The sequence below is a fragment of the Bos indicus genome, chromosome 7 (genome assembly GCF_029378745.1).
Source record: "Bos indicus isolate NIAB-ARS_2022 breed Sahiwal x Tharparkar chromosome 7, NIAB-ARS_B.indTharparkar_mat_pri_1.0, whole genome shotgun sequence".
Lineage (NCBI taxonomy): Eukaryota > Metazoa > Chordata > Mammalia > Artiodactyla > Bovidae > Bos > Bos indicus.
Window position 1 is genome coordinate 101742842 of NC_091766.1, and position 26323 is coordinate 101769164.

General features: G+C 35.7%; 1 protein-coding gene across 11 annotated transcripts in view; it reads left to right on the forward strand.

Moving 5' to 3' along the window:
• PAM (peptidylglycine alpha-amidating monooxygenase) overlaps positions 1–26323 on the forward strand; it is a 324625-nt gene that overhangs the window by 239327 nt on the left and 58975 nt on the right. For all 11 annotated transcript variants that reach the window (XM_019965490.2, XM_019965491.2, XM_019965492.2 and 8 more), the window contains exons 9-15: positions 4861–4909; positions 6481–6548; positions 7593–7673; positions 7955–8031; positions 8389–8492; positions 14875–15059; positions 16127–16198. In XM_019965490.2, coding sequence (XP_019821049.2) covers positions 4861–4909; positions 6481–6548; positions 7593–7673; positions 7955–8031; positions 8389–8492; positions 14875–15059; positions 16127–16198 — 636 coding nt within the window. The remainder of the gene's footprint in view (positions 1–4860; positions 4910–6480; positions 6549–7592; positions 7674–7954; positions 8032–8388; positions 8493–14874; positions 15060–16126; positions 16199–26323) is intronic.

Genomic DNA, 26323 nt, shown 5'->3' on the forward strand with positions numbered 1-26323 from the left:
GTGCACATTCTTTACGTAGGTGTCTCATTTATAGTCTGAAGTTTCTTAGTGGTGTCAGTATTGATCACGAGTACTAGTCTACCAGATATTAAATACATAACTTTTTAGATCCTACTCCTTTTAAACAAAGGAACTCAGAGAGGACCTAGTGGAAACTGGTGATGATTTTGTAAGGTGCTGTAGTCAAACATCTGTGTGTGAATGAACTGTAAAGATTAATTCTAAACTTTCCACCCAACAAACCTTACATATTGTACATTGGAAATGTGCAACATTTATGTTGAAATGTAAGTCAAGAGAATAGTCCTCACTTCCTGTTCTACCTTTCATTCAGACATTCAATCCTGTGATTTCAGGCCATTTCAGTTATTTCACCCATCACTGTTCAATCTTTACTTAAGCTGTGGTGTTCCGTTTCTCTGGTCTTCTGGCATGCTTCAATTTTTCCATCTATTCCTCGCCTCTCTTCTGTTTACTTTCATCCTAGTCACAGAATTACATTTCTCGACTAGCTTTTTCAACCAGCATATGATTTCGATACTCAAGTTCATTTTCTGTACCTTTCTTAACTATCTCAGTCCTGACTGCATTTTTTTCATCGTGCGTGGTAAAATATTAGCAGAAGCACTGATGTGTTTCTTTATGATAATAAACCTTTAAAGTGTCATCCGTTTTAAGAGACAGACTTCATTTATAGCCTAGTGAATTGAAATGAATTAATTCTTATGAGGCTTCCTAACTTGTGGCTGAAGTGTCGTGTTACAATAGAAGGGCAAGCAAAGTCAGAGCCCACTGGAAATCATCAGTAAAATATGCAAAACCAGTGGAAGTTTCTGAGTTCAGAAGTAAGATCAGTGTGGAGGTTATGGAAATAATATTGCATAACTGTGGCTAGGATCATGTTGGAGTTAAAAGGTCATAATCTCCACACCAAACGCTAGGCTGAAATATGCTTCTCTCCAAAGCTGCCACTTGCCATAGGAATAGCTATGGATCCTGGAGCCCTCCAGACCTCCAGACAACCTTCCTTGTTTGAGGGAGTTCAGGTTACTCTTGCTGAAACTTCTCAATGTATGTATATGTAAACACATGGGTTCCTTAGGTCAAACTGTAGAAAGTCAAACTGGAAGAAATCATAGTGATTTACAATAAGAAAATTTGATTTTGAAATAATGAATATATTTTCATAGCCAATATAAAAAATGTATATGAATATGCTTTATAAGTATTTTCTTTACTTTGTGATAACTCTTAGCATGTTGCTCAACTAAAATATCACCATTAAAATATTTATCCATTACTAAGTTAAAGAATTTCCTCAAGTTACTCAGCTGGTCTTGTGATTGTTACTCCATGGATAAATACTGATATATATATCTAAAGTGTGATGTTTCTATCTAAAGCATAAAGCATAATATCTAAACACTCATACACATAGGCACACATGCACACAGCAGTTTTTTTAGAATGCCTCATTTTTTGCTGACTCAGTGGTTCAAATTCACAAGGTAAATTTGATGGAAACAAATTCTTTCATCCATGACTAAGGAACTCTATTTAGTGTGATTTTTTTAAGTGTGTTTCTTCACCAGTTTTCCTTCTGTATATTTTGATTTCTGAAGCTTTTTGTTAAACAGGTAAGATTTTCACTTTGTATATTCACTAGCCTTCTAACCATATAAGATTTTGTTGTTGTTTAGTCCCTGAGTTGTGTCCAACTCTTTTCTGACCCAATGGACTGTAGCCTGCCAGGCTCCTCTGTCCATGGGATTTCCCAGGCAAGAATACTGGAGTAGGTTGCCATTTCCTGCTCTAGGGGATCTTCACAACCCAGAGATCAAACCCACGTCTCCTGCATTGGCAGGTGGATTCTTTACCACTGAGCTACCTAGGAAGCTCTATACAAGATGTACATTCTGTAAAACAAAACTTAAGAGTCTCGAGATTCAATTTTCCCTTAAGTCATTGTAATACCTAAGTCAGAAGTTCAGTATGTTTTTCTCCAGAATGTGTTGAGCTTCTCATATTACTACTTGAATTTTTAGCTGATTAGTTATTTGTGTGTAGTTACTTTGTGTGATATCCTTGACGGTCTTACAGAATATGACATTGATTGATCACTTTTAAATCTCTGTAGGGAAGCAAATAGCAATTATATAGAAATTATTTAATTTGCTATCTTCTAATTTGGTGAAAATTTTGATGTGTGCTTAGAAAATGTCTTCAAATTAAAAGTTATTTTTGACTTACTTTCATGCTTTTGAGTAAAAATCTACTGTTTAGACAATTCTAGTCAAGAACTTTATCTAAGAGGATGATCAGTTACTGGCAATAGCTGGCATGTTACTGTTAATAACATTCCTACTACTTTTAATTTGGTGACATATTTCAGCTTTAATGATAAATTATTTAATAGTTGCCGTAATGTGTTAATTAACTTATTTATTTTTCTCACGGAGTTTTTTTGAAGTCGTGGTAAAGAATATTAGCCAAGTTGAACATCAAAACGTGATTAACTTGATTCTTTGAAAGCAAGAGTATAATATAAAACCAAGAAGACAGTTCTCATTGCACTTAGAACCTTTTGCTTGGTTGGACATTAGGGGAGTGGGAGAAATTCTCACCTGGTATTATTAATTAAAATAAAAAATTACAAAACCCGACCATTCAGTAATTAATGAGTCATCTGTAAGTGCCAGATAATGTGCTAGGTGGACACGTTCTATGATCCTGTCCTCCATTGCTTAAAATCTTCCAGCGGCTTCTTGGGAGACGGAAAATGAAACCCAGAATCTTAAGATACTCTGCATGGCCTAGGCAGTCTCCTGCCTCTTGGCCACGGTATCCTGCCTGGACCTCAGTAGGTAAAACAGCTACCCAGGGTCATATGATCCTGTTGAGTTCACGGCGTTATTTTATCATGTTTATGTGCTTGGTATTTTGTTTCTCCTTGTCCCTCCTACCCCATTTCCCTGTGTCTCCACTCCCACAAGAGCGGAAACACCATGAGAGCAGGAGATCTGGACCTGCTGCTTTTCACTGTATCCCAATTGTGAAGAATATAGCAAAGCTCAGTGAATATTCACTGAATGAACAGATGATTACCATTTCTCGAAATACCCTTAGACAATAGATAGTTTTTTATACTTAGATAGTTTTTTATACACAGGATAAATGTTTTCTGAAAACAATTCAGCTATTTAGGTGAGTCTCTGGAGTGTAGAATTCATTTGGTATAAATGAATGATACACTTTCCACTATTCTCTTTTGATCAGTGGAGATACTTAGGTAATTCTGGGTGAATCCAATGGCTAATCATTTTGAAAGTAGTACAGAGTAGGTGTATCTACTAAGTCTCAATCAGTGCACTTAGGGAAACTTGTTCTCAACAATAAACAATTTTAATAAATTAAACAATAATATTCAAATCTCCTTTCTATTTCTAAAGCATAGGCAAAAATTAAGATAAACCTGTTGTATTCATTCTTTTGTTTATTACTGTTTTCTCATCTATTTAAAACTCAGTTGAAATTTTTTAAAAAAGAATTCAATGAAATTATTATGAAAATAGGATCTCACTGAAATTGATTTAGGAGAGTGGACAAAGTCTCTTTGTAAATTGACACTAATGTAATGTTAAATGTAAAATTAAATATAAAATGTTCATCATTGCATTTATTTCTGTACTATTTTTGTGAAGATCAAGCTTAATACTATACAGTGAAATTTCCTTTGTGTTTTACTACTGAAGTATTAAATATGACTTTTTATACTTTGTCTAAACTTTATCTATGGTAAATCAACATGTCTATGTTACTAGTTAAGTTACCTGTTATTGTACATTTTTATGTGAGGTTACCTTGGCTTTTCTTATGAGAATTACAGATGAAAGGAAAATTTTTTCTTAAAAAAACTATATGCTGTTATTAGTATACTTCACTTCCTAATTTCTAATATAAATCTATCATTCTTGTACACACTCAATAGTTATATTAAAATCAACTCAAAGTTGAGATATAAGGTTTTATAATTCCTTAGAACAAAATTCTTAGAAAGAATTTAACGTATACAGGAATGGAAGGAATGAGTAAGTCTGAGTTACTATTCATGGTGTCTGTGGTTAAAGATCAGCAAGTTCAAAAGAGATAAGAATTTGGATGGGTGATTTACATTTCTGTCTTCTTTCTACCTGAGAAAGACAAAGGAAGAAAGAAGAGAGAGGATGTTTAAGAGGTCTCTGAAATGTCCTTGGCAAAGGTACAGAGATACTCAAACACTTTCCACTGAAGTTAGGGTATAAAAAGAATGAACATCAGGTTCCTATTTAGAAGGCAGGATTGAGTGAGGCTTAGAAACCAAGTAGGGTGATTCCTATACATAAATTTGAGACATTACAGACTAAAAAATGGTAATACCTTGAAAGCCCAAATTATGGACTAATTCAGTTTTTGAAAAGTAGAAAAGCTAACTCTTTGGATCCCAGTAGAACAAAACCAATTCAGTTCATGAGCTTTTCTGGATGTTTCAACAATACAGATAGTTTATAGAGAGTGGGCATAGTTTTCTTTTGTGAGCTTATGACTAGAATTTTAGTGTGTCTGCTAGGAAGCAGATAACCAGTCAGTTTGATGAGTCAAGAAAAAGCTACAGACTACTTGAAATGATAGTTCTCTTGTTGCTCTGTGATACATTGGAATTAAATGGATTTTATGAGTATGAAAGTACTCTGTAAACTGTAAAACACCATACAAGCGAAATATATAGGGTTTTTAAATTTAGTATTGAGTTATTAATTAACATTTTTAGTTTGAAATTCATTATTCATATTTAAGATGTGTATTTTTCGTGTGTATTTTCAGATAATCACAAGGACTGCTCTGGTGTTTCCTTACACCTCACACGCCTGCCGTAAGTACCTCGGTTATCCTAGCTGAGTGACAGCTTTTAAGATCTTCAAGAGCTTAAAAGTGGGAAATGCACTATGCTAGTTATCTACTGCTGTATAACAAATTATTCTAAATGTAGTGGCTTAAAACAGCAAGCATTTATTGTCCGGGTTGCCTGTGGCTAAGGAATTTGGGCACAGCTTAGCTGGGTGCTGGTTGTCTGACACAAAAGCCACGGTGAGAATCTCGGCCAGGGTCTCAGCCATCTGGAGACTCGACCGGGGCGGATTCGCTTGCAGGCTCTCTCACGCGACTGTTGACAGGATTCGGTTCCTTGCTGGCCATGGGCTGGAGGACGCCTCGTTTCCTCCTCATGTGGGCTGTAAACAGGGCAGCTCCCAACATGGCTGCTGCTGTCTGCCCATCACCGTCAGCAAGGGAGAATGCAAGAGGGTGTCCAAGGTGGAAGCCAGAGCACTTCTGTATCCTCATCTCAGAAGTTACGAATGTGTGTCGAATAGGTCAAGAAAGTGGTGACCACAGGTCTTCCTACTCTGAATCCAATGTGCAAAAGAAAAATTATTGTTGCTATATTCTATTTGTTAGAGATAACAAATTACTGGGTCAGGTTACTTGGTCCAGCCTGCATCAAGGGAAGACGATTGAACGAGGGCAAGGATGTCAGAGCTGTGGGTCATTGGGAGCTGTATCGTTCAGGGTCCTCCAGAGAAAGTGAACCAATAGAATGTATGAGAGAGAGAATGAAAGAGAAAGAGAAACTGAAATGTACCTTAAGGGATTGGCCCACACAGTTGTGAGATCTGGCAAGTCTAAAATATTCAAGGCAGGATGGAAGGTAGGAAATCCTGGCAGGAACTGATGTTGCAATCTTGGGTCCAAAGGCATAATTCCTTCCTCTTCCGAGGACCTCAGTCTTTTCTCTTAAGACACTAATCCACATTTTGGACCATAATCTGCTTTACCCAAAGTCAGTGGTTTAAATATTAATTACATCTTCACAAATACCTTTATAACAACGTCTGGGCTAATGCTTGACCAAATATCTTGGCACTACAGCCTAGCTGACTTGACATATAACCACTTGACATATTAACCACTACAGGAGCCATTTAGAGATTGGGCTTCCCAGAGGGCACTAATGGTAAAGAACTCTCCTGGCCAATGTAGGAGACTTATGAGATGCCAGTTCTACCCCTGGGTCAGGAAGATCCTCTGGAGGAGAGTATGGCAGCCCACTCCAATATTCTTGCCTGGAGAATCTCATGGACAGAGGAGCCTGGCAGGCTACAGTCCATGGGGTCACAAAGAGTCAGACACGACTGAACTGACTTAGCACACATGCACATGTAGAAACATTCACCATGCCACAAAAATGTGTATTCAGCTATTTGCCCAAGAAAATAAGTTATTCTCAGGAAAAATATATATATTCTACCTCATTCCCCATATATTAGTTTAATTTCCACATGAATCGTATTTTATAGGTCAATGCATGGAAGTATACCTTATTTTTCCAAGGCAATTGTTTTGACGTTTTCCAATAGTTGAAATAAATGTTATTATTTTGTGCAGACAGCCTTTAATTGCTGGCATGTACCTTATGATGTCTGTTGACACTGTTATACCACCAGGAGGGAAAGGTGAGTAATGATCTTTTAGAATTTACCATTACCTCATTACCTAATCTTTAAGGATGGATTTACAGAACATCTTTTATAAACACTTGAAATGACCAATATTTTTGAGTCCCTGAAAAATAAACCAGTTCTTTATTATCCTCAGAGTTAAAATAGGTTTTTGTGTTATTCCAAGCCAGCAGTTTATTATATTCCAGTTTTATGCCAAGAATTGAGGTCCATAGGGAGATAGTGAGTGATATAAATTTAAATATGATTCTTGAATATTTTACAAATAAATCATCCATTCTTCAGATGCCAAAAAAAATTCTTATCATACAGTGGCATAAACTTATAGAGGATATCAGATTAAGAATCAAAAGCTAGCAAATCCAGTCTGAACATAGATTTGTAAAATGGGTATAATATCTGATTTCTCCTAAATTTCCAAAAAAAAAAAGAACTATTAGAATGAGTATAATATTATTTATTGCTGTAAATATCTTATCCTTTGGTGGGAGTGTCATATTATTCATTTGTTCTTACTGGGGATCTGTTAAAGTCAATAAGTATGATCTTGTTACTTTTCACTGTCTAATTTTAAAAAGGCATTTATTGAAAACTCAACTATGTGTTAGTCTATAAGGAAAGAAAAGTATATGAAATGTTTCCTTCTCAACAGGAACTGTCAATCTCATTATCTTAGGTATTTGCAATAAATTTTTCAAAAATCCTTCTGTTCTAAAAATAAAAACCAATATTTAAGCTTTTTCAGCTGCACAAATTTCATGATGAAGGTATCAAATTAAGCCTGGGTTTTCACTGACAATGTATGTTGATTTGACTCTAGTCATTTTATGAGTGAAACAGAATATAAGGGATTCTTAACTCATTTTAGTAAGAAGCTGGCCCATAATTAGTGCTTAATACCTCTGAGTACATGAGTTTGTGTATACTCAAAAACCCCATGCTTAACTGCTTGTGGATACTCTGTACATACTTTTAGTCAAGAATAATGTTATTTTCCAGTTGAATAATGACTTTTTTCTGTGTTTTCATTTCTAACAGTGGTGAATTCTGATATTTCATGCCATTATAAAAAGTATCCAATGCATGTCTTTGCCTACAGAGTTCACACTCACCATTTAGGTAAGAAATTTACATATTAAATGATATGCCACTGTGCTTGCTAATGCTGTAAATGTAAACTGTAGATTATATCTGACCTGAAATCTGTTTCATCTGTTTCAGTGGAAGAGGTTTTGTGCAGTATCTTAAAATTCTGCATGTGTTTTCATCATATTGTTTTCATTTAAGTGCCGAGCATTTGGGTTTCTGAAAATATTTATATTTTATTTTGCAATAAGAAAACAAATAATGCCTTTTATCTTTTTAATACCCTATACAATTATAATTTGTGTTCATTACAGGCAAGGTAGTCAGTGGATACAGAGTAAGAAATGGACAGTGGACCCTGATTGGACGCCAAAGCCCCCAACTGCCACAGGTGTGTGGAATCTAGTACAATTTTGAGAGAAAAAAAATATTAATCAGCAGGTGGTAATTTATAAAGCCCTTATAGAGCCCTTGTGAATTTCTCTAGAATCTAAAAATCTCTAAATCTACCTTTACTCTATGTCTAAGCTGTGTTTAACTTCTTTTTTTTTTTTTTTTTTTATTGTTTCCAATTTGATGGGTTCCTTATCAGTTTTCTGAGTATTTCTAAGCAGGGTGGTGAAGTGTGTCTGCGACTGTGTGTGTATTCATCCTCTCAACCCAGGGTAGCCAGGCCTCATGTTACTAAGCATGAGCTTCTGGGTGTTGTTGATAATTTTAATGAATCGTTGTGTTTGTCTCTTTGCAGGCCTTCTACCCAGTAGAGCGCCCAGTGGATGTGAGTTTTGGTGACATCCTGGCAGCAAGATGTGTGTTCACTGGGGAAGGGAGGACAGAAGTCACACACATTGGGTATGACTCCACAGATTCCATTATTTAAAAATACTTTATTAGGACGAGGCGTGGTTATAAGTGATAGTTATCTTCATGAATGAATGGCATTTTTCCCCTATTATAAACAATTACAACAAACCCTAGCATTTTATGCTTTCAGGACTGATTGAGTTGGTCAAACTGCAGAACATGTGCTTAGTTTTTTATAATTCCTATCTTCCTGCTTATTCAAGACCTTTAGGATCACACCTCTGCATATTATAGTTGCCACAGGAGTGTGTATTACCTCCTGTACATCTTAATAAAGAAAAATGTATTGATCATAATTTTTTTTCTCAAGTGTCCTTTTGTCCTGTGCTCAAATTTAGGGGAATATATAGGTTCTGCATGTAATGGTGACCATTAATTACTCAGAACCAGGATTTTTTCCCCTACCTGTTAAAACCTTTATGTATTCATTATGAGAATGTTCAACTTTTAAGTAAGCTTCAAAATACTGAGCTGCTTTGAAATAAGTATATTTTATAACACCAAGTACATTTTTCAAAGCACTATGAACTCTTTCAAAAGGTTTGCCTAAATTAAAAATGAAAGATAAAGCCTCTTATCATGTCTTTTGGTTAGAAAAGAACCAAGGAGCCTCCTTTCCATTTTAAACTAGGTTATAAAATATTTACTGACACCACCTAGAAGAGGAGCTTTAAACCATTTATCTTTTGATCAAAGAGGAGTTACAGAGAGTAGACATCTGAAAATACGCATTAGATGCACAGATGATCCTTATGATGACAACATGAGCTGTTGGTTGTTAGGGGATACATAAAAGGTACTAAGGCAGGTGAATGAAAAAAAAAGCATTTGAGATGGTAGAATAGGATCTTTTTTATGTCAGCCTAAGAGGGTTTTTTATTAATAAGCATCAATTTTGAGACTAATGATAAATAGAAAAAAGTTATCGATTTATATTAAACAAGGAAATTTTAACAGACTTGCTTTTAGATGAATTTGCTAAATTTAAGACAGAGATGTGAGGAAAGCAGTACAATTACTGAGTTGCATAAAATGGTAACAAAAGGATTGACAAAATCGATATAATTAAATTTGAAAAAGTCTAATCATTCACTTTACTAACAATCTTTAAATATATGAAGTGTAGTGTCTCTGGAACTTTATTTAAATGCCATTCGTTATTTTATTAACCTTTGAAATAAACAAAGGAGTAAAACAAGTCCCTTTCAACACATTCTTTGTATTAGTTTTCAAGTTCAAGTGTGAAATAAGTAGAATTTTTTTTTTTTTGCTTAGAGGTACCTTTACAATGTGGGAGGGTTTGTAACTTCCGCCAGATTCTATCTTTTGAGTATCCTCTGTGTAGCAATATCAGCCATGGAAATTAATGACTTGTTATAGTACCAGGATGAGAGGCCAAAGTGATCTCTAGGGGCCTCTTTCAGTTTCATGAGTCCGAAATAATTCTAGTCTTTTTTTAAAATGCGCATTTTGCTTTAAAATAATACCCTAAAATGACTATACCAATCTATCTTTTTGTAAATGTCCTGTGGGCTAAAGGAAACACCACTTTGTAATATAAATGAAGTAGAAAGAAATTATAGGAAATTAACTTATGGGTCAATCTATATTCTGAATATTTAATTTATACTAAGAAAGCAGGAAATTTTGGATAAATTTAAATATGAATTAAATCCTCATAATAATGCATAGCATTCCTATAGCACTTAGTATGCATTTCAGTAATAACAACAATGCATCCATTTTGTAAAATAAAGAATACCACCTCCATAGGGTACTATAGTATCACAATTGAGAATGTAACCAATAAAAAGGGAAAACTAGTTTATTTATGATGTATTTTAAATTAAACATGTGTTGTGTGTGCTCAGTCATATCCAACTGTTTGCGACCTCATGAACTGTAGCCCACCAAGCTTCTCTGTCCATGGAATTTTTCAGGCAAGCATACTAGAGCAGGTTGCCATTTTCTACTCCAGGGGATCTTCTCAACCTAAGAATCAAACCCATGTCTCTTGCATCTCCTGCATTGGCAGGTGGATTCTTTACCACTATGCCCCTTGGGAAGCCCATTTTAAGTAAATGATACTCTGTAAATCTCTCTTTCTTCTCTGTTCCCATCTAACCCCCAACCCACACATACACAAACATCACTCCCACTGGCACAGGTTTGTGCCCTGAGCCTAAAGCCTAACTTAAACACAAGTCTCACTTATCCAGAGGTCTTATGGGGCCAGAAGATGTCCCCTCCATGCACTGGAAGAACCGTGGGCTCCCAATTTTTAACCTGCTTGTTCTGTAGCCACCTGGAAACTAGGTTTACAGGAAAATTGTACCATCTAGTGGCCTTACCAGTAAGATTTTCAGTTGAGTGATTCTTCTGCCCGGTCCTAGTTTAACTCTGCATTAAGCTAGAAATTTTAGAACTGGAGAAAGCTTAAAGTGAAGTCGCTAAGTCATGTCCAACCCTCAGCGACCCCATTGACTGCAGCCTTCCAGGCTCCTCCATCCATGGGATTTTCCAGGCAAGAGTACTGGCTGGAGTGGGGTGCCATTGCCTTCTCCGAAGAAAGCTTAGGTAGAACAATCAGAGTTAACTAATAAGAAATAGTTAAAAAATTCGGGACAGTTTTTAACCAGAGGTTCAACTCAAAATACAACCATTAGAAACAAGTGAATTTAAGATAAAATATATCAATAAACTTAATGATAACATTTTAACCCAGATACATATTTCTTTTTAAATATTAAATATGAGTAATATATCTTAGGCAAATTTCTCTAATGTATATATTAACAATGTAGTACTAATTAACTTACACAGAGCAATATTTTGTGCCTGACACTGCATTGTATATTTTATATTCAACATGAGGCTTCTCTTAGTTCATTTCAAATGTTTAGTCAAGTGTAAACATCCAAAACAAGAATTTAATTGAGTGAGCCAAATAAGCTAATTAAGTCAGCTAATTTGCCTAAAAGTATAAAATTTAGGATTAATTCTTGAGAATTGGTAGGTAATATTTACCAATTTGATCAATTTTGTTGGTCATATGTTTCATTTGGAAACAGTTATTTCATATACATTTGAGAAGGTCTAATAAATATTTGTAGTTACCAAGCACAACACTTTAATCAGCATTTAAAGTATATTATATGCAAATAAAGTTATATGGTCAATAGCCCCTTAATATACAAGTTTTAGGGCTTCCCAATTGGTGCTAGTGGTAAAGAATCTGCCTGCCAATGCAGGAGACAAGAGAGATACGGGTTGGCTCCCTGGGTCAGGAAGATCCCCTGGAGAAGGAAATGGCAACCCGCTCCAGTATTTTTGCCTGGAAAATCCCATGGACAGAGGAGCCTGGCGGGCTACAGTCCACAGGTCACAAAGCGTCAGACATGACTGAGCCCACATGTATTCGTAGTAGTGTACAAAGTTTTAAAGCACCAGGAAACCTTTTAAGAAACAATTCAGAGCTTTGCAAAATAACTTCTTTAAAGTTTTCATATTTCTTTCCAAAATGAGTCTTTTACCATCTTGGCTGCTTTTAAGTCTAGCATGGCACATGAAGATACGTGTAGGGCTAGGGATGAGGGAATCGCCAGAGTGGTGTATCACTGTCTGAAATGTAGTCACGGTGTTCTGCAGTATTTGGGTTTTTATAAAGGATGCATTTCAGAATACTTGATACTTTCTTAAAGGTCTACTACATATCTTTATAATATGAAATGATATGTTTTTATAAAACCCTGATAGATGGATAGATGAAAGAAAGAGAAACAGACATAAATATTCATGAGAAATGCTGTAAATTGTTCATTATATGGACCTGACTCAGCAGTATAATGTATGGGGTAACAGGTTATGCCACCTGTAATAAATTATAGGCATCTGTTAAGACAAATGACTTATTCTTCATTCAACAGATACTTACTGAGGACCTACTATTTTCAGGCTAACCACACGCTGTCAGAATTAAAGCTAGCTGGTGTAAAAGAAGTAATTGTCATGTACGCACCTTATTATGCATGAAGAGGAGAGAAAAGTAGCCCTGTAGTTTGGGGATCTAGGTGATACCAGCCGTCATCATTCAGGGAATCAACAGTGGCGATAAGGACTGTTGAAAGGGCCATTTGGTGGGGCCAGAGGAGCAGTCAGAACACGGTCCTCCTCCACCGTGGAGGAGGAGGAGGTTGACAGAGTCGAATTGCATATGTTATTCTCTATGGAAAAGAAGGTGGATGTGTTACAATTCTTCCTTAGGAACGTAGAAAGCAACTTGGTTTAAAGTCAGATCTTTTGAGTAGAAAAAAGATGAATATTGAATAATATAGGCAAACTGTGTTGGCTGATACTAAGGATCATTTGAATCCTAACATGTTTAAGATATTATAGTTTCTCGGATTGGAGCTCAAAGTTCCTTTGACTACAAGTTCAATTATTGATGGAAAGAAAGTATGGCTTTTCTTTTCCTTCAGCTGTTCAATGAAATTTTCTTTGTGATGATTCTTATTTAATCAGCTCAATACTGTATCATAGAGTCAGTGCCTCAAATGAGCTATATTTGGTGAACGGATGAGGCGGTTTCACAAAATCACACGTGTTTAGAGATGAACATGGGCATGACATTCCCAAGAGGACAAAATATAGAAGGATCCTTCCATGGGTTAATTTCAAGTTTCATTTATTATTATATACATCTATGCAGTTTTTTCCTTTCCCTAATTTGGGAAGGTTTCATTTCACTTTCCTGCTCTGCACCATGATTTCAGGGTTTTCTGAACCAGGGCCACATCTTAAATTCCTTTCCCCTCATTTCTCTGTCTTAGTCTATATACCCTTTTCCTCATTTTGAATGGGGGAGGGCAGATACTATAGTGAGAGGCTCCACCTTATTACTTTGGCTCCAGCCCTTCCTTTTATAGCACATAATTTTCTGACCAACTCCTAAGCTGCTAAAATATAATTCTTAGCAATGGTGTTTTGACACATGAAGATACGTGTAGGGAACAGGTGTCTGTTTGGGATTGCACGTCACCGTTTGCTTATATTTCATGGGAGACGCATTTACCCTGACAGGTATCAGATTCGGAGGGTGAAAAGCCAAATTATTTTCAAAGCATAAACAGAGCTTCCCATGACCATTCCTGTGGTCTCTCAGGGGCTCTCCATTTTCAGAGCTTAGAGAAACCACATCCCTGTTTGGAAAAGATTTTTCTTTTTTTTTTCCCTTCCCTTGCTGATGTCATTACTGTTGCTATGGAGAGGAAATAAGTGCTCCGTGACATTGCTGGAAAAGTCAACACTGACGTGTTTCTGTACAGCAAATAGTCCATTTCAGAGCTTGCTTTTTATTAGCAGAGGCTTGCTAAAAATTGTCAGAACCAGTACCAAAAAGGAAATGTTCTTTTGCTGGAACCATCTTGGTTTATAAAAGTTTTGCAATGGTGTACCTAAACATTTCCTTCCGAATAATAGAAAAGAGTATGAAATACATAATAACCCATATGAATTGAGGAAGAAGAAAACATGTTTTATAAACTATTAGGCATGATTTATATTATTTGAAACATTTTTTCTTGGAAATGACCACCCCACTGTTTAAAAATCTATTTTTAACCTTGAGTTATTCAGTTATCCAGCACTACCCCATTCAGATCTCAGCTCTTAGAAGAGATTAGGCCTGCTTTCACTTTGTATCATTCCTCAGGCATTCTTGTCTTCCCTACTATAGAAATCAAGGTGCCAAGACAGATATCAGAGATACGTTTATGATGTCCTAGTATCAACACATGATTCTTGATTCATCTCACCCTCAGGAACAAGGCAGTAACCAAAAGCGAGATCCCAGACTCTCGTGGTTAAATGGAAAAAGCCATTTTCATATAAGCTTGTAAATAATATGTGATATTTCTGTTGAACTGTTCTGAATTTTATTGTTATAAGTAAATAATTAAATTTTCCCATGAGAAAAATACTTTGCTTTATCAATGAGTTTTAACAAATAGAAAAAGGACTAAAAAATAAAAGGATTTAGAAGAGAAAAGAAAGCCTCTCGTTGCAACTAAAATGTCATTTCCATCTGTAGTATTTGGTGGTATCCATGGAGTGATGGCAAAAGGATTCTCCATTTTTAAGTGGAAAAATGCCATTGACAGTATGCTCTTGATGTTGAAAACTGTGATGGGTTTTAATGAAAGCTATAAAATAAATGCACAATATGTCCACCTTTGAATCTACTGCTGGCAGACTGACCAGTTGCATTTTTCTTGCATGAAGAATGTGTTTATGTGAATGACTAATCTGTCGTATCTGTGGGGTTTTTTTTGTTTGGTTGGTTGTTTTCTTTCTGTTTTGTTTTTGCCTGCAGTGGCACGTCTAGTGATGAAATGTGCAACTTATACATTATGTATTACATGGAAGCCAAGCATGCAGTTTCTTTCATGACCTGTACACAGAATGTAGCTCCAGATATATTCAGAACCATACCACCAGAGGCCAATATTCCAATTCCTGTGAAATCCGATATGGTTATGATGCATGGACATCACAAAGGTAAAACTGATGCTTAATTTAAAGCAACATATGTTTTTATGTTTTTCATTTTCTTATGTGTTTTGCTTGACTGTATGATTAATACTTCAAATCACCCTCCTCCTGTCAGGCAGTTGCACGTGTTCACGTAATCTGATTCTCTCTTTCCCCCTTTTCTCCTCTCTCTCCCCTCCTGACATGTCCCTATCAAAACAGTTAAAATGAAAACTCTCAACTAGTGATGAAACAGATTCGTTTGGGACCAAGTCTGTAAATAAAGATCTTTCTTCATGTAGTTCGTGTTTCTAGTTTCCTCATTTCATTCTTCCCATGACTAGTAATGAATTATACAATTTATGAATTTATATACCATGTTCTAAAGAGTGCCACCGTTTGTAAATGGAAATGGTTATCATCTCTGATCATACCTTACATTATCTGTTTAATGAGTCTCTTCAAGCTAAGAACAATTCTTGATTTATGAGGCATTACTAGCCTTAGTCTTTTTGAGCACCTTCTCAGAATTGTTCTTTAACTTACTGTTCATCTGCAAAATGGTCATGATTGTCATTTCTTCAGTTTAAAATTGCAAAACCCATACTTTTTTATTGGATGAAGTATGATGAGACTTGACTGAGTATTACAAGTTTGGTCTTAATGCCAGAAAAACTTCTTATTTCTTTCTACAGGAAATTTTATAAAAGAAGTTAACATAGCAAGCAGGTCATTTATGAAAATTCCAACATATTTTAAAAATGTACTATTAAATGTTCTGAAAATATCCTAAGTTCAATTTAAAAAATAATACAAGCAGTTTTATTAGTGCATCTTCAAAATTCTATATCATGTCTATATCACTGCAATGGTAGTTGACTCTGGTGTTAAGCCAGAGTCTGGCGCTTGGTAGTCATGATAGAGTTTTTGTGAATCAAGAGGGCATTTCTACCATATGAATTCTTAATACTATTGTTTTTATGAAACATAGGATCCTGAAAATATTTTTATGTTGATAGTATATTTCCAAAAAACTATTTACAGTGTGTGATATATACTGCAAATTTACTCTCAGCTCTTTTGATCCCTTCTAGAAACAGAGAACAAAGACAAGACTTCTTTACTACAGCAGCCCAAACGAGAAGAAGAAGGAGTGTTAGAACAGGGTATGTATGCTTCCTGCTATAACTAGGCATATAAAAGTATTCACTATCCAAATAGGCAAACAAAATTTAAAGTTATTGAGATATTTTAGGTCTTTCTTTATCAGCCTAATGCATCCATATTACTGATTTTATATAATGTGTAATTCAGGAGAAAATAATCAACTGTTAGACTTTGGCTTTGACAATTCATTAATGTAATTTAGTCCCATTAAGTTTTTCTGTCTTTGTTTTATCTTATTTAATATTGTCACTTTTATGTAGAGTACAGTAAGTACAAATATAATCATTAGAAACAATTAGTGGGCTGCTTTTGAAACCTAATGACCTTTAACATTTAAATTCTTATACATTTTGTATGGTGTGTTCATTTGCTATATTTGAGGTTCAAGAAAAAAAGAAATTGAGTTAAACTGTATCTTGCCTGTCTTTTAAGTCATTCTTCTCTGCCAGGTAAGGTAGGAGGGGTTATCATCTTAAGCAATTGTTTTGTGTTAAGTTGCCATCTGATGAGTTAAGAAGGCTCCATTCTTCCTCTGTTCTATTTACTTAACGTGGTAATATTTCATGTTGTTAAGTCGTATATTGCATGTGCTGGCACTGAAAATTTATTCTCCCGAATCTTGCTTTCTTGCGGTTGTTTAGAAGATAGTACTTTGTGTTAGGCTGAAGTATGTTATCAAGTCGTTTTTGGCCTAGATGTAATATATTTTAAAACATTAGTTCAATGTTAATGCAAACACACTTCTAATGACAATATAAAGTATACAGGAAATAGGATTTTTCTATTAGCAGTTATAGAAATTTGTGACTCTTTGGATATTAAGAACTTCTATAGGAATTATTCAAAATGTATTTTATTAGGTCTAGGTCAAAGATACACTTATAATAAATGCACTATACGCTAATAATATTACACAAATAGCATTTGCAAAATTAAAAACAGGCTTTTTAAAGAAAAAAATGCATTCTGAAAGGGGGGTAGGGTAAACTGTAACATAAAAATTTTGAAATTATACAGAGTATGTTTCATAACATCTCATTCTAGCAAAGTGACCTAAAAACTTAGCTCAAAGTTGTTTCTATTTTGTATTAAATTAAAAAAAGAAGATGACTCTATACTAAATAATTTATGGTAAATGGTTCATACTGAACTATTGAGTATGACTTAAAATAACCAAGTTTATCAATGCTGTGTATATATTTTGTAAGGAAATCAATAATTATAGCCTAAACATAGTAGCTTTAAGTGTTTACTCTGACTGTCCAGAAATTTAATCAGACTTACAATGAATTATTTTGGCAATGCACACACTGTTTGAACTGTATGTCTTTGAAAGAATTGGAGTCATCTTAGAACATATTTCTGAACAGCAACATATGTAGTACAGCTCAAACTACCACACAATTGCACTCATCTCACACGCTAGTAAAGTAATGCTCAAAATTCTCCAAGCCAGGCTTCAGCAATATGTGAACCATGAACTTCCTGATGTTCAAGCTGGTTTTAGAAAAGGCAGAGGAACCAGAGATCAAATTGCCAACATCCGCTGGATCATGGAAAAAGCAAGAGAGTTCCAGAAAAACATCTATTTCTGCTTTATTGACTATGCCAAAGCCTTTGACTGTGTGGATCACAATAAACTGTGGAAAATTATGAAAGAGATGGGAATACCAGACCACCTGATCTGCCTCTTGAGAAATTTGTATGCAGGTCAGGAAGCAACAGTTAGAACTGGACATGGAACAACAGACTGGTTCCAAATAGGAAAAGGAGTTCGTCAAGGCTATATATTGTCACCCTGCTTATTTAACTTATATGCACAGTACATCATGAGAAACGCTGGACTGGAAGAAACACAAGCTGGAGTCAAGCTTGCCAGGAGAAATATCACTAACCTCAGATATGCAGATGACACCACCGTTATGGCAGAAAGTGAAGAGGAACTCAAAAGCCTCTTGATGAAAGTGAAAGAGGAGAGTGAAAAAGTTGGCTTAAAGCTCAACATTCAGAAAACGAAGATCATGGCATCCAGTCCCATCACTTCATGGGAAATAGATGGGGAAACAGTGGAAACAGTGTCAGACTTTATTTTTCTGGGCTCCAAAATCACTGCAGATGGTGACTGCAGCCATGAAATTAAAAGACGCTGACTCCTTGGAAGGAAAGTTATGACCAACCTAGATAGCATATTCAAAAGCAGAGACATTACTTTGCCAACAAAGGTTCATCTAGTCAAAGCTATGGTTTTTCCTGTGGTCATGTATGGATATGAGCCTTGTGAAGAAGGCTGAGCACTGAAGAATTGATGCTTTTGAACTGTGGTGGTGGAGAATACTCTTGAGAGTCCCTTGGACTGCAAGGAGACCCAACCAGTCCATTCTGAAGGAGATCAGCCCTGGGATTTCTTTGGAAGGAATGATGCTAAAGCTGAAACTCCAGTACTTTGGCTACCTCATGCGAAGAGTTGACTCATTGGAAAAGACTCTGATGCTGGGAGGGATTGGGGGCAGGAGGAGAAGGGGACGACAGAGGATGAGATGGCTGGATGGCATCACTGACTCAATGGACATGAATCTCAGTGAACTCTGGGAGTTGGTGATGGACAGGGAGGCCTGGCGTGCTGGGATTCATGGGGTCGCAAAGAGTCGGACACGACTGAGTGACTGATCTGATCTGATCTGAAGGAATGAAACTCCCATTTAGTCCATTCAGCTTGTATAATATTTCAGTGGAAACTGAGGCTGGACTATGTTTTCTTTTTGAAGTTGAGTTGATCAAGTAAGACTTTGAAACCTCTGAAAGATTAGAAACCTAGAGGTCTTATTAGCAGAGTAACCTTAAATATTAGATTTAACCAATTCTTTTCAAACAGTAAGATTTCAGGAGGTGCCATATATGTCTAAAAACCAAATGCTATGATATACTTTTATATATTGCTGTTTGTTTACCCTTTTGTGTTTGATAGCATATACATATAATTTTAAGAAGTTTAAATATATGCTTATATATTTATATTGGGCTATATACCCAGTATAGTCTTAATGGTTTCAGAGAAGAATTCTAAGGATACATAAATTATTTTCCTCTAGTTGCCATTTTATTCTACTTATGAATAAAAATGCTATTAAGTTACTTAACTTGGGAGGAAGAAACCATTAGGCTGACTCAGTTTTCATACTGCAGGAAAAAAAGCTATGGTATTTATATGTTGAAATTAGTGGGTCCATCAGAATGTCACGTCCAGGATTATGTGAAGACAAATACTTCACCAAAAGCCATTTCAGTGGCCAATGTAGCCTCTCTATTCTTCTGCTGGTCTTTGGGGGATCACCAGCCTAGAATTTAAAGAGAAATACAGAAATATTTCAAATGTGTATTTGTACACATCATCCATTTGATTCACTAATGAGATCAATCTATCTCCTTGCAATACACAGGGCAAATCTACTCATTACTGAGAGTGTCCTATTTTTCTCAGAGATGTTTGTTTGCACAAATATCTATTTGTATTCATTCCCTGAGGTGTTAAATTAACCAAGTAGCTGATAGGAGGGCTCTAATAATTCAAATAAATTACACCATGTAGGCTGATTTTAAAAGAAAGTCCTCAGACTTAACCCTTTGCCTTATTTTGGTGTTCTGGCCAGAACAATTTATGTTCAAATACTCCTCCTAGTTGTATTGATTCTTTGAATATTTTAAATCTCTGATAAATAAAAGTCCTAAATTATTTCAGTTGTGCTAGCCATAAACTAACAGACAGCATTAATGTTGGTCACATGGATATAAAACTGCCATTAGAAATAGAACAGTTAAGGAGCAGGAAAGAAAAGACCCAAAACATTAGAGGACATGTACCCAAAGGTAATCTCTGAACCCTTCAATGGCTAAATAATAGAGAAAGCCCTACCTGGATAGTGCAAACAATTTTTTTTTCTGCTTCCTGTCTTGGCAAAGCAGACAGAAAGATAAAGGTCATGATATATAATATTAAATGCTATGTTGGAAAGAAGGGATGACCTTTATTGAGGTAGTAAAAAAAAAAAAAAAGAGGTGGGGGGTGGTGAGACAGAGAAATACTCATATGCCATAGGCTGAAAAAAAGAACTGTACCCATGCCAGAAATGGACAGGAAGTGGTAAGTACCCCCAGCATGGAGAGAAAACAAAAAAAATCAAAGCAAACCAATAATCTTTTTAACACAGGTTTATCTAATACTCTGTTTCCCCAGGAAAAATATAATATTTTGTTTTCTTTGAAATTCTAATCACTAAGAATGCTAGCTATTAATTTTTGCCTGAATATTCATCCTGGTTGGAAATTAACTAACAAGGCTGCAAGTTTGAAAGTGACATAAAAGTTGTGTGAATCCATGTAGAGTTGCCCAGCCTGCTGCAGGATCCTTGTCTGCCTTTGTTTTCTCTTGAACAGAATTTTGACCAAAGGCAAATGTATCTTAGACTCCGTCTCAAAAGGTATAATTATGGAAACACCAGAGGAACCTCATTATATGCACATCTTTATCTATCAGGTTGTCCTGGATTATGCAACAGTGGAAAACATTTTAATGAGGCTTTAATTAAATCTGCAGGGATTTTTTTTTTTAATAATGTTATTTGGCTCGGGGCTGGTGCACTGGGATGACCCAGAGGGATGGTATGGGGAGGGAATTGGAGGGGGTTTCAGGATGGGGAACACGTGTACACCCATGGCGGATTCATGTTAATGTATGGCAAAACCAATACAATATTGTAAAGTAATTAGCATCCAATTAAAATAAATAAATTTATATTAAAGAAATAAAAAATAAAAATAAAATAATTAAAAAAAAACAACAATGGAGATGTAAGGGATCCTTAAGGGTACTTTCAAGTATACCTAAAATTTATATGTCAACTTTAGATTTGCCACACTCAATAAGTTTTTATTCCTATCTATATACATTTGAATGATATTACTACATACATGGAAAATACAGTTATAGACACTTCTGTAGATATGTTCATTCCATGTGATAGTCCTTGTGAAAAGTATGGACAAACAATGCTTCAATTTTACTGGCTCTGCAAATGTAGTAGAAGTATGATCTCAGTCAAGTTATTTTACGTATCTGCACTGCAGTTTCCTTATTATAAAATGGCAGTAAATAACTGACTAAAACCTCAAAGTATAGTCAATCAAATAAAATTGTGTGTGCAAAAAAATGTAGATTAAAAAAATTAAATAAAAATCATATTCATTATAGAAGATATGGAAATTATAGAAAGGTATAAAGAAGTAAATAAAAATCATCCATAATCCCTAGAAATATGGATGTATATGTATACCCTGTATGTGAATTCTGTATTATACATATGTACATACATTATTTTTGAAATATTTAGATCATATGTATGCAGATTTTTATATCTTCTTTTTAAAATACTGTATCTTGTGTATTTCTTCCAACTATAAAAATTATTGGCATGCGTGACTTTCAGTGGTTGCATAATATATGTATATTCATGCCCATAGTGCTTTAAAAATAGCCATTTTGTTTATAAGTAAGCTTATGTGAATGAGTGAATGCAGAAACGCACTAATAGATATTCAGAACAAACGAAAATGTCACCATGCCTTGAAAATGTTGTTAGTGAAGAATTCCCTGTGTATGTAATAAGGACAATGAGCTAAACAATAAAACCCAATTAGACAGTGATTCTGGGTGGAGGAAATGAATCCTAGATTATACAGAATGAGAAAGGTGTTGAGATTTTCCAGAGCAGACACATACAAATGTATTCCTTCCTTGTGTGTTCCGGTTGGCACTTTTAGAAAACATGTTTTTTCCTCTTTTTTTCTTATGCTTTATGATTCTTTTCATAAACGTTGTCTGTACCAAAGGTACAACCTGAACCTTCTGGTAATATTGTCTAGGCAAGGAATGTGGGCTGAAATTAAGAGGCATGCCAGCTGTTAAGAATTCTGAATTTTGAGTGTTTCTTTTCTTTAAAATTCAAAACATAGATCTAATATTGAAACTTATATTGATTGTATTGGGAAGATTTTAGGCCTTAAAAAAAAACTGAAGGCAGAATTGAAAGTCAAATCTACAATAGTGGTGTGTCCTTGTTATTGTACATTATTCTCTGGACAGCATTTCTTTTTCAGCAGAAAGAGCCTTTAGTGTGTTTTATTCAGTTTGCTCCAAACTCTTCTCATTGTAGTCTTCATGCCCTCATATAATCAATCTTTCTACTCAAAGGTCAGCATGAGCTTCTGTATTCCCAAGGCAGGAGGAATATGACAAAAATACAATTTGTAGAGGGAAATCACTCCATGGCCTCAGATAGTTAAAGGTCTTCAGACACCTTCTGTGAAACAGAATAATTTCACAGTGGTTTTATGCTAACAAAAATGAATTACCATTGGCATGTTTTATCAAACAAGCAGAATCAAGGGAACAAGGTTGCAAGTTAAAAAGACAATAGTGTGCTGTGAAGCTTATTAAAGTAACAGTTGATAAACCATTTATGAGAAGAGTGACATACAGGCTGGGCTTAGTGGTTAAAATTTAATTCCTTTGTTGTTCAAAATAGGACCCTCCTTTCATTCTGTAATAAAGTCCCAATGACTTTAGTAGCATCTTCTTAGGTAATTCCAAGCATTCTCAATGCACTTTGCTGTTTTAAGGAAAAAATAAGTCTTGTTTCTCTTTCCAGTCACTAAAAATTTATCGGTTTGATATATGAGCAGCTCACAAATTTTTATTTATTGAACTCATCTATCAAATGCAATTTTAAATACCCCCCAAGGCTCTGGGAAACTGAGTGAATGCTCTTTTGAATTGGTTTCCTGATAACAGAATAAACAGATGTGGATGATCGTTTGTCACCTAGTTGGTGTTTCCAATATAGATCAGTGTGTATGGCAGTCACAAAAGTCATTTCCTGACTTCTTTTCTTATATTTGTCTTATTTTCCTAACCAAACAAAAACAAGGTAAAAAGCCCCTTTCTGCTTCTGATCATTTCCCAATTAGATGAATCCTATAGAAGGAAAAAGTAATAAAGTTGACTTTACTTGTGATCCTTGAGCTAGTTGCCATGATCTTGTGTTTTATGTCTCTGAGGCTAGTAGGATAGATATTGTGGGTTCAGCTCAGTTGCTCAGTCGCATCCGACTCTTTACAACCCCATGAACTGCAGCACACCAGGCCTCCCTGTCCATCACCAGCTCCTGGAGTTCATCCAAACCCATGTCCATTGACTCGGTGATGCCATCCAACCATCTCATCCTCCATCGTCCCCTTCTTCTCCTGCCTTCAATCTTTCCCAGCATCAGGGTCTTTTCAAAAGAGTCAGCTCTTCACATCAGGTGGCCAAAGTATTAGAATTTCAGCTTCAACATCAGTCCTTCCAATGAAAACTGAGGACTGATCTCCTTTAGGATGGTATGGTTGGATCCCCTTGCAGTCCAAGGGACTCTCCAACAGCACAGTTCAAAGGCATCAATTCTTCAGCACTCAGCTTTCTTTATAGTCCAACTCTCACATCCATACATGACTACTGAAAAAACCATAGCCTTGACTAGATGGACCTTTGTTGACAAAGTAATGTCTCTGCTTTTTCATATGCTGTCTAGGTTGGTCATAACTTTCCTTCCAAGGAGTAAGCGTCTTTTAATTTCATGGCTGCAGTCACCATCTGTGGGTTAGTAATAAGTAAACAGTCAGTAAGCCAAATCACCTTTAACCAGAAGGGAAAGTGTCAGCTCTACCTGAGTCATAAACCAAGATATGAAACTCTGAAAAGAAATGCTTTCATTTATCATTCCTTGTATCCCTCTTATTACAGTTGTTGTTGCATGGTTATAATCTCATTAGCTTAGTTACTTGGCATATTTTGTTAAATTGCTAATGAATATCCTGTTTATTCTCCATGTACCATAGAAATCACAGAGCAATAAGCAGCAACAAGAACTGTTTGTTTTAGGTAATGAAGTACTAGTGATTTCTGTGGAAAATGGGAGTTTATATTCTGAAAGATTACCAAAAGGTTTTGATCATTTTAAAAATAATAAAATGCCTGCCAGAATTAAGATTCTATGTGTCTAAAAGTAGGGGTACTTATTTTTTAATCCAGTAATCTTAAAATATTTTTTAAGTATGGGGTAGTTTTTCAAAGGATGTTTCCCTCTCATTTACTTTGATCTCACTGTATTTCTGAAAGTAAACCAGAGAAATTTCTGTACTGCTGGAAGGGAATAGTGAGTGGTCCCAACTAAATAGAAGAATGTCTGTTGAGCTGTGAGATAGTTAATGCAAGCAAACAGTAACAGACTTGGAGTTTAATGGCAGTGCTTTAGGTTTTCTTGCATTATGCTGCATAGTTTCCTGATGCGGTAGCTGCTCCTTCTCTTGTGTTTCCCAAATACCAAACCCGCTTAGCCAAATGACTTACAGACCTAGAGCATTTCTGCATTTCTTAAGATAAGAATCAAAGTTTGAAGTGTGGAGAAGAAAGAAATGGAACTCATTGCAGTCTAAAATCATCAAGGAAGTATTTTTTATCTTTACTAATGCAGTACCCAAGAGTGGCATTTTTAAAACATTATTCATTCCATAATCATTTATTGAATATCTGCTGTGATGGGAACAGTACTAACTACTGGAAATATGATAATGAATAAGAAATGAGAGGGTTTTTTTTTAATATAAAATCATATTTGTAGCTTGCCACTTGTCCCTTCTCAGATAATTTAAATGTACAAAAAAGTTTTTTAGAATACCTTAGAGAATTTTATTATACATGTAAGGTATATTGCCAGTGGTAAGTGAAAATTCTTAAAAAGAATAGAAAATAGAAAACTCATACTTTCTGAAACCAAAAACCAGTCATTATTCTTTAGGCCAGCATTGTGCAAATCACTGCCATATATGTATGTATTGATTCTATTATTAGAGTCTTACACAGTTGTAAGAAAAAGACAAGCTAGGATAGGACAGAAAATAAACTTCTTCAATTAGAGAATAAATCCTGAGTACCTGTTCTCAGAAGACTACTACTTTAGAAAGAAAAAGATTAATATGGTGAGAATGACAGGTCCGAGGTGAGTTCACAGAGAAGAGTTCTGGCTGCTGCAGAACAGACAGGGAACCTGGACCCAGTGCCCTTAGAAGGCAGGCCCCTCGGCCAGGCTGCCTCCTTCAGACCCGGTTCAGCGTCCTCAGCGGTGCGCCTTAGTACCGTGCCACTGCTTTCCTCATCTGAAATGACTACTTCATGGAGGCCAAATGCATTCTGTAGTATGAAGGACCCCGTAAAGTGACCTGCTCATGCAAAGCTCTCAAAAAATATTAGCTGTTATTACTATTACTGTCTTTGCAGTTTATAAAGTACTTCCTCATATGTTATCTCTGTCAGGAGTAAATAGGATAATTATACATCCCAGTTTTTCTAGGACCAGTTTATGGCTAGAATAAATATTAATAGTACTCCTTTCTTTCTCAAATGTGTCCCAGTTGGAAATTAAATTATACGGTCCCCTTAGCAGCAGGACCCAGAGTAGAGTTAGGAAATACTGTCCCAGAACACACTGGTTGACAGAGCTGAGGAAAAGGAGTCATGCCTGGGGAGTATCAAGGGGAGGCAGGCTACCTTCAATCACAAGTCATTTGCACAAAGATAGAGCATTTTTAATACCAAGTCCAAACAGATTTTTCTGTCGAAGGCAGGGTTGAGGATTTGCCCTGAAGAATAAGGGGTAGAGTCTTTCAACATGACAGTTACAGGGTGATAAGCATCTCAGATGAGTAATTGTGGTAGGGAGGGAAAAGGTGATGTTGACCTAAAGCATCAATGAATCACATGACTTCGTGATTCACTGGTGAGAGGACAATGAATTTAGTTTTCTGGATTGATTGTCCTAAAACATGGTTTAATACTGAGACACTATTTTTTTTAAAGTATGGGGAGAAGAGGAAGAGTTCTGGTTTGGTCCTGTTGAGTTCAAAGTCACATTGAAGTGGGTATTCAAGCGAAGTGGAAATTTCTGGATGACAGTTTTATATACCACTAGGATCTCAGTACTAGTCAGAGTCATTTGTCAAATGTAGCAGCTTAAGCTTTGTGAGTGTCCGAGACT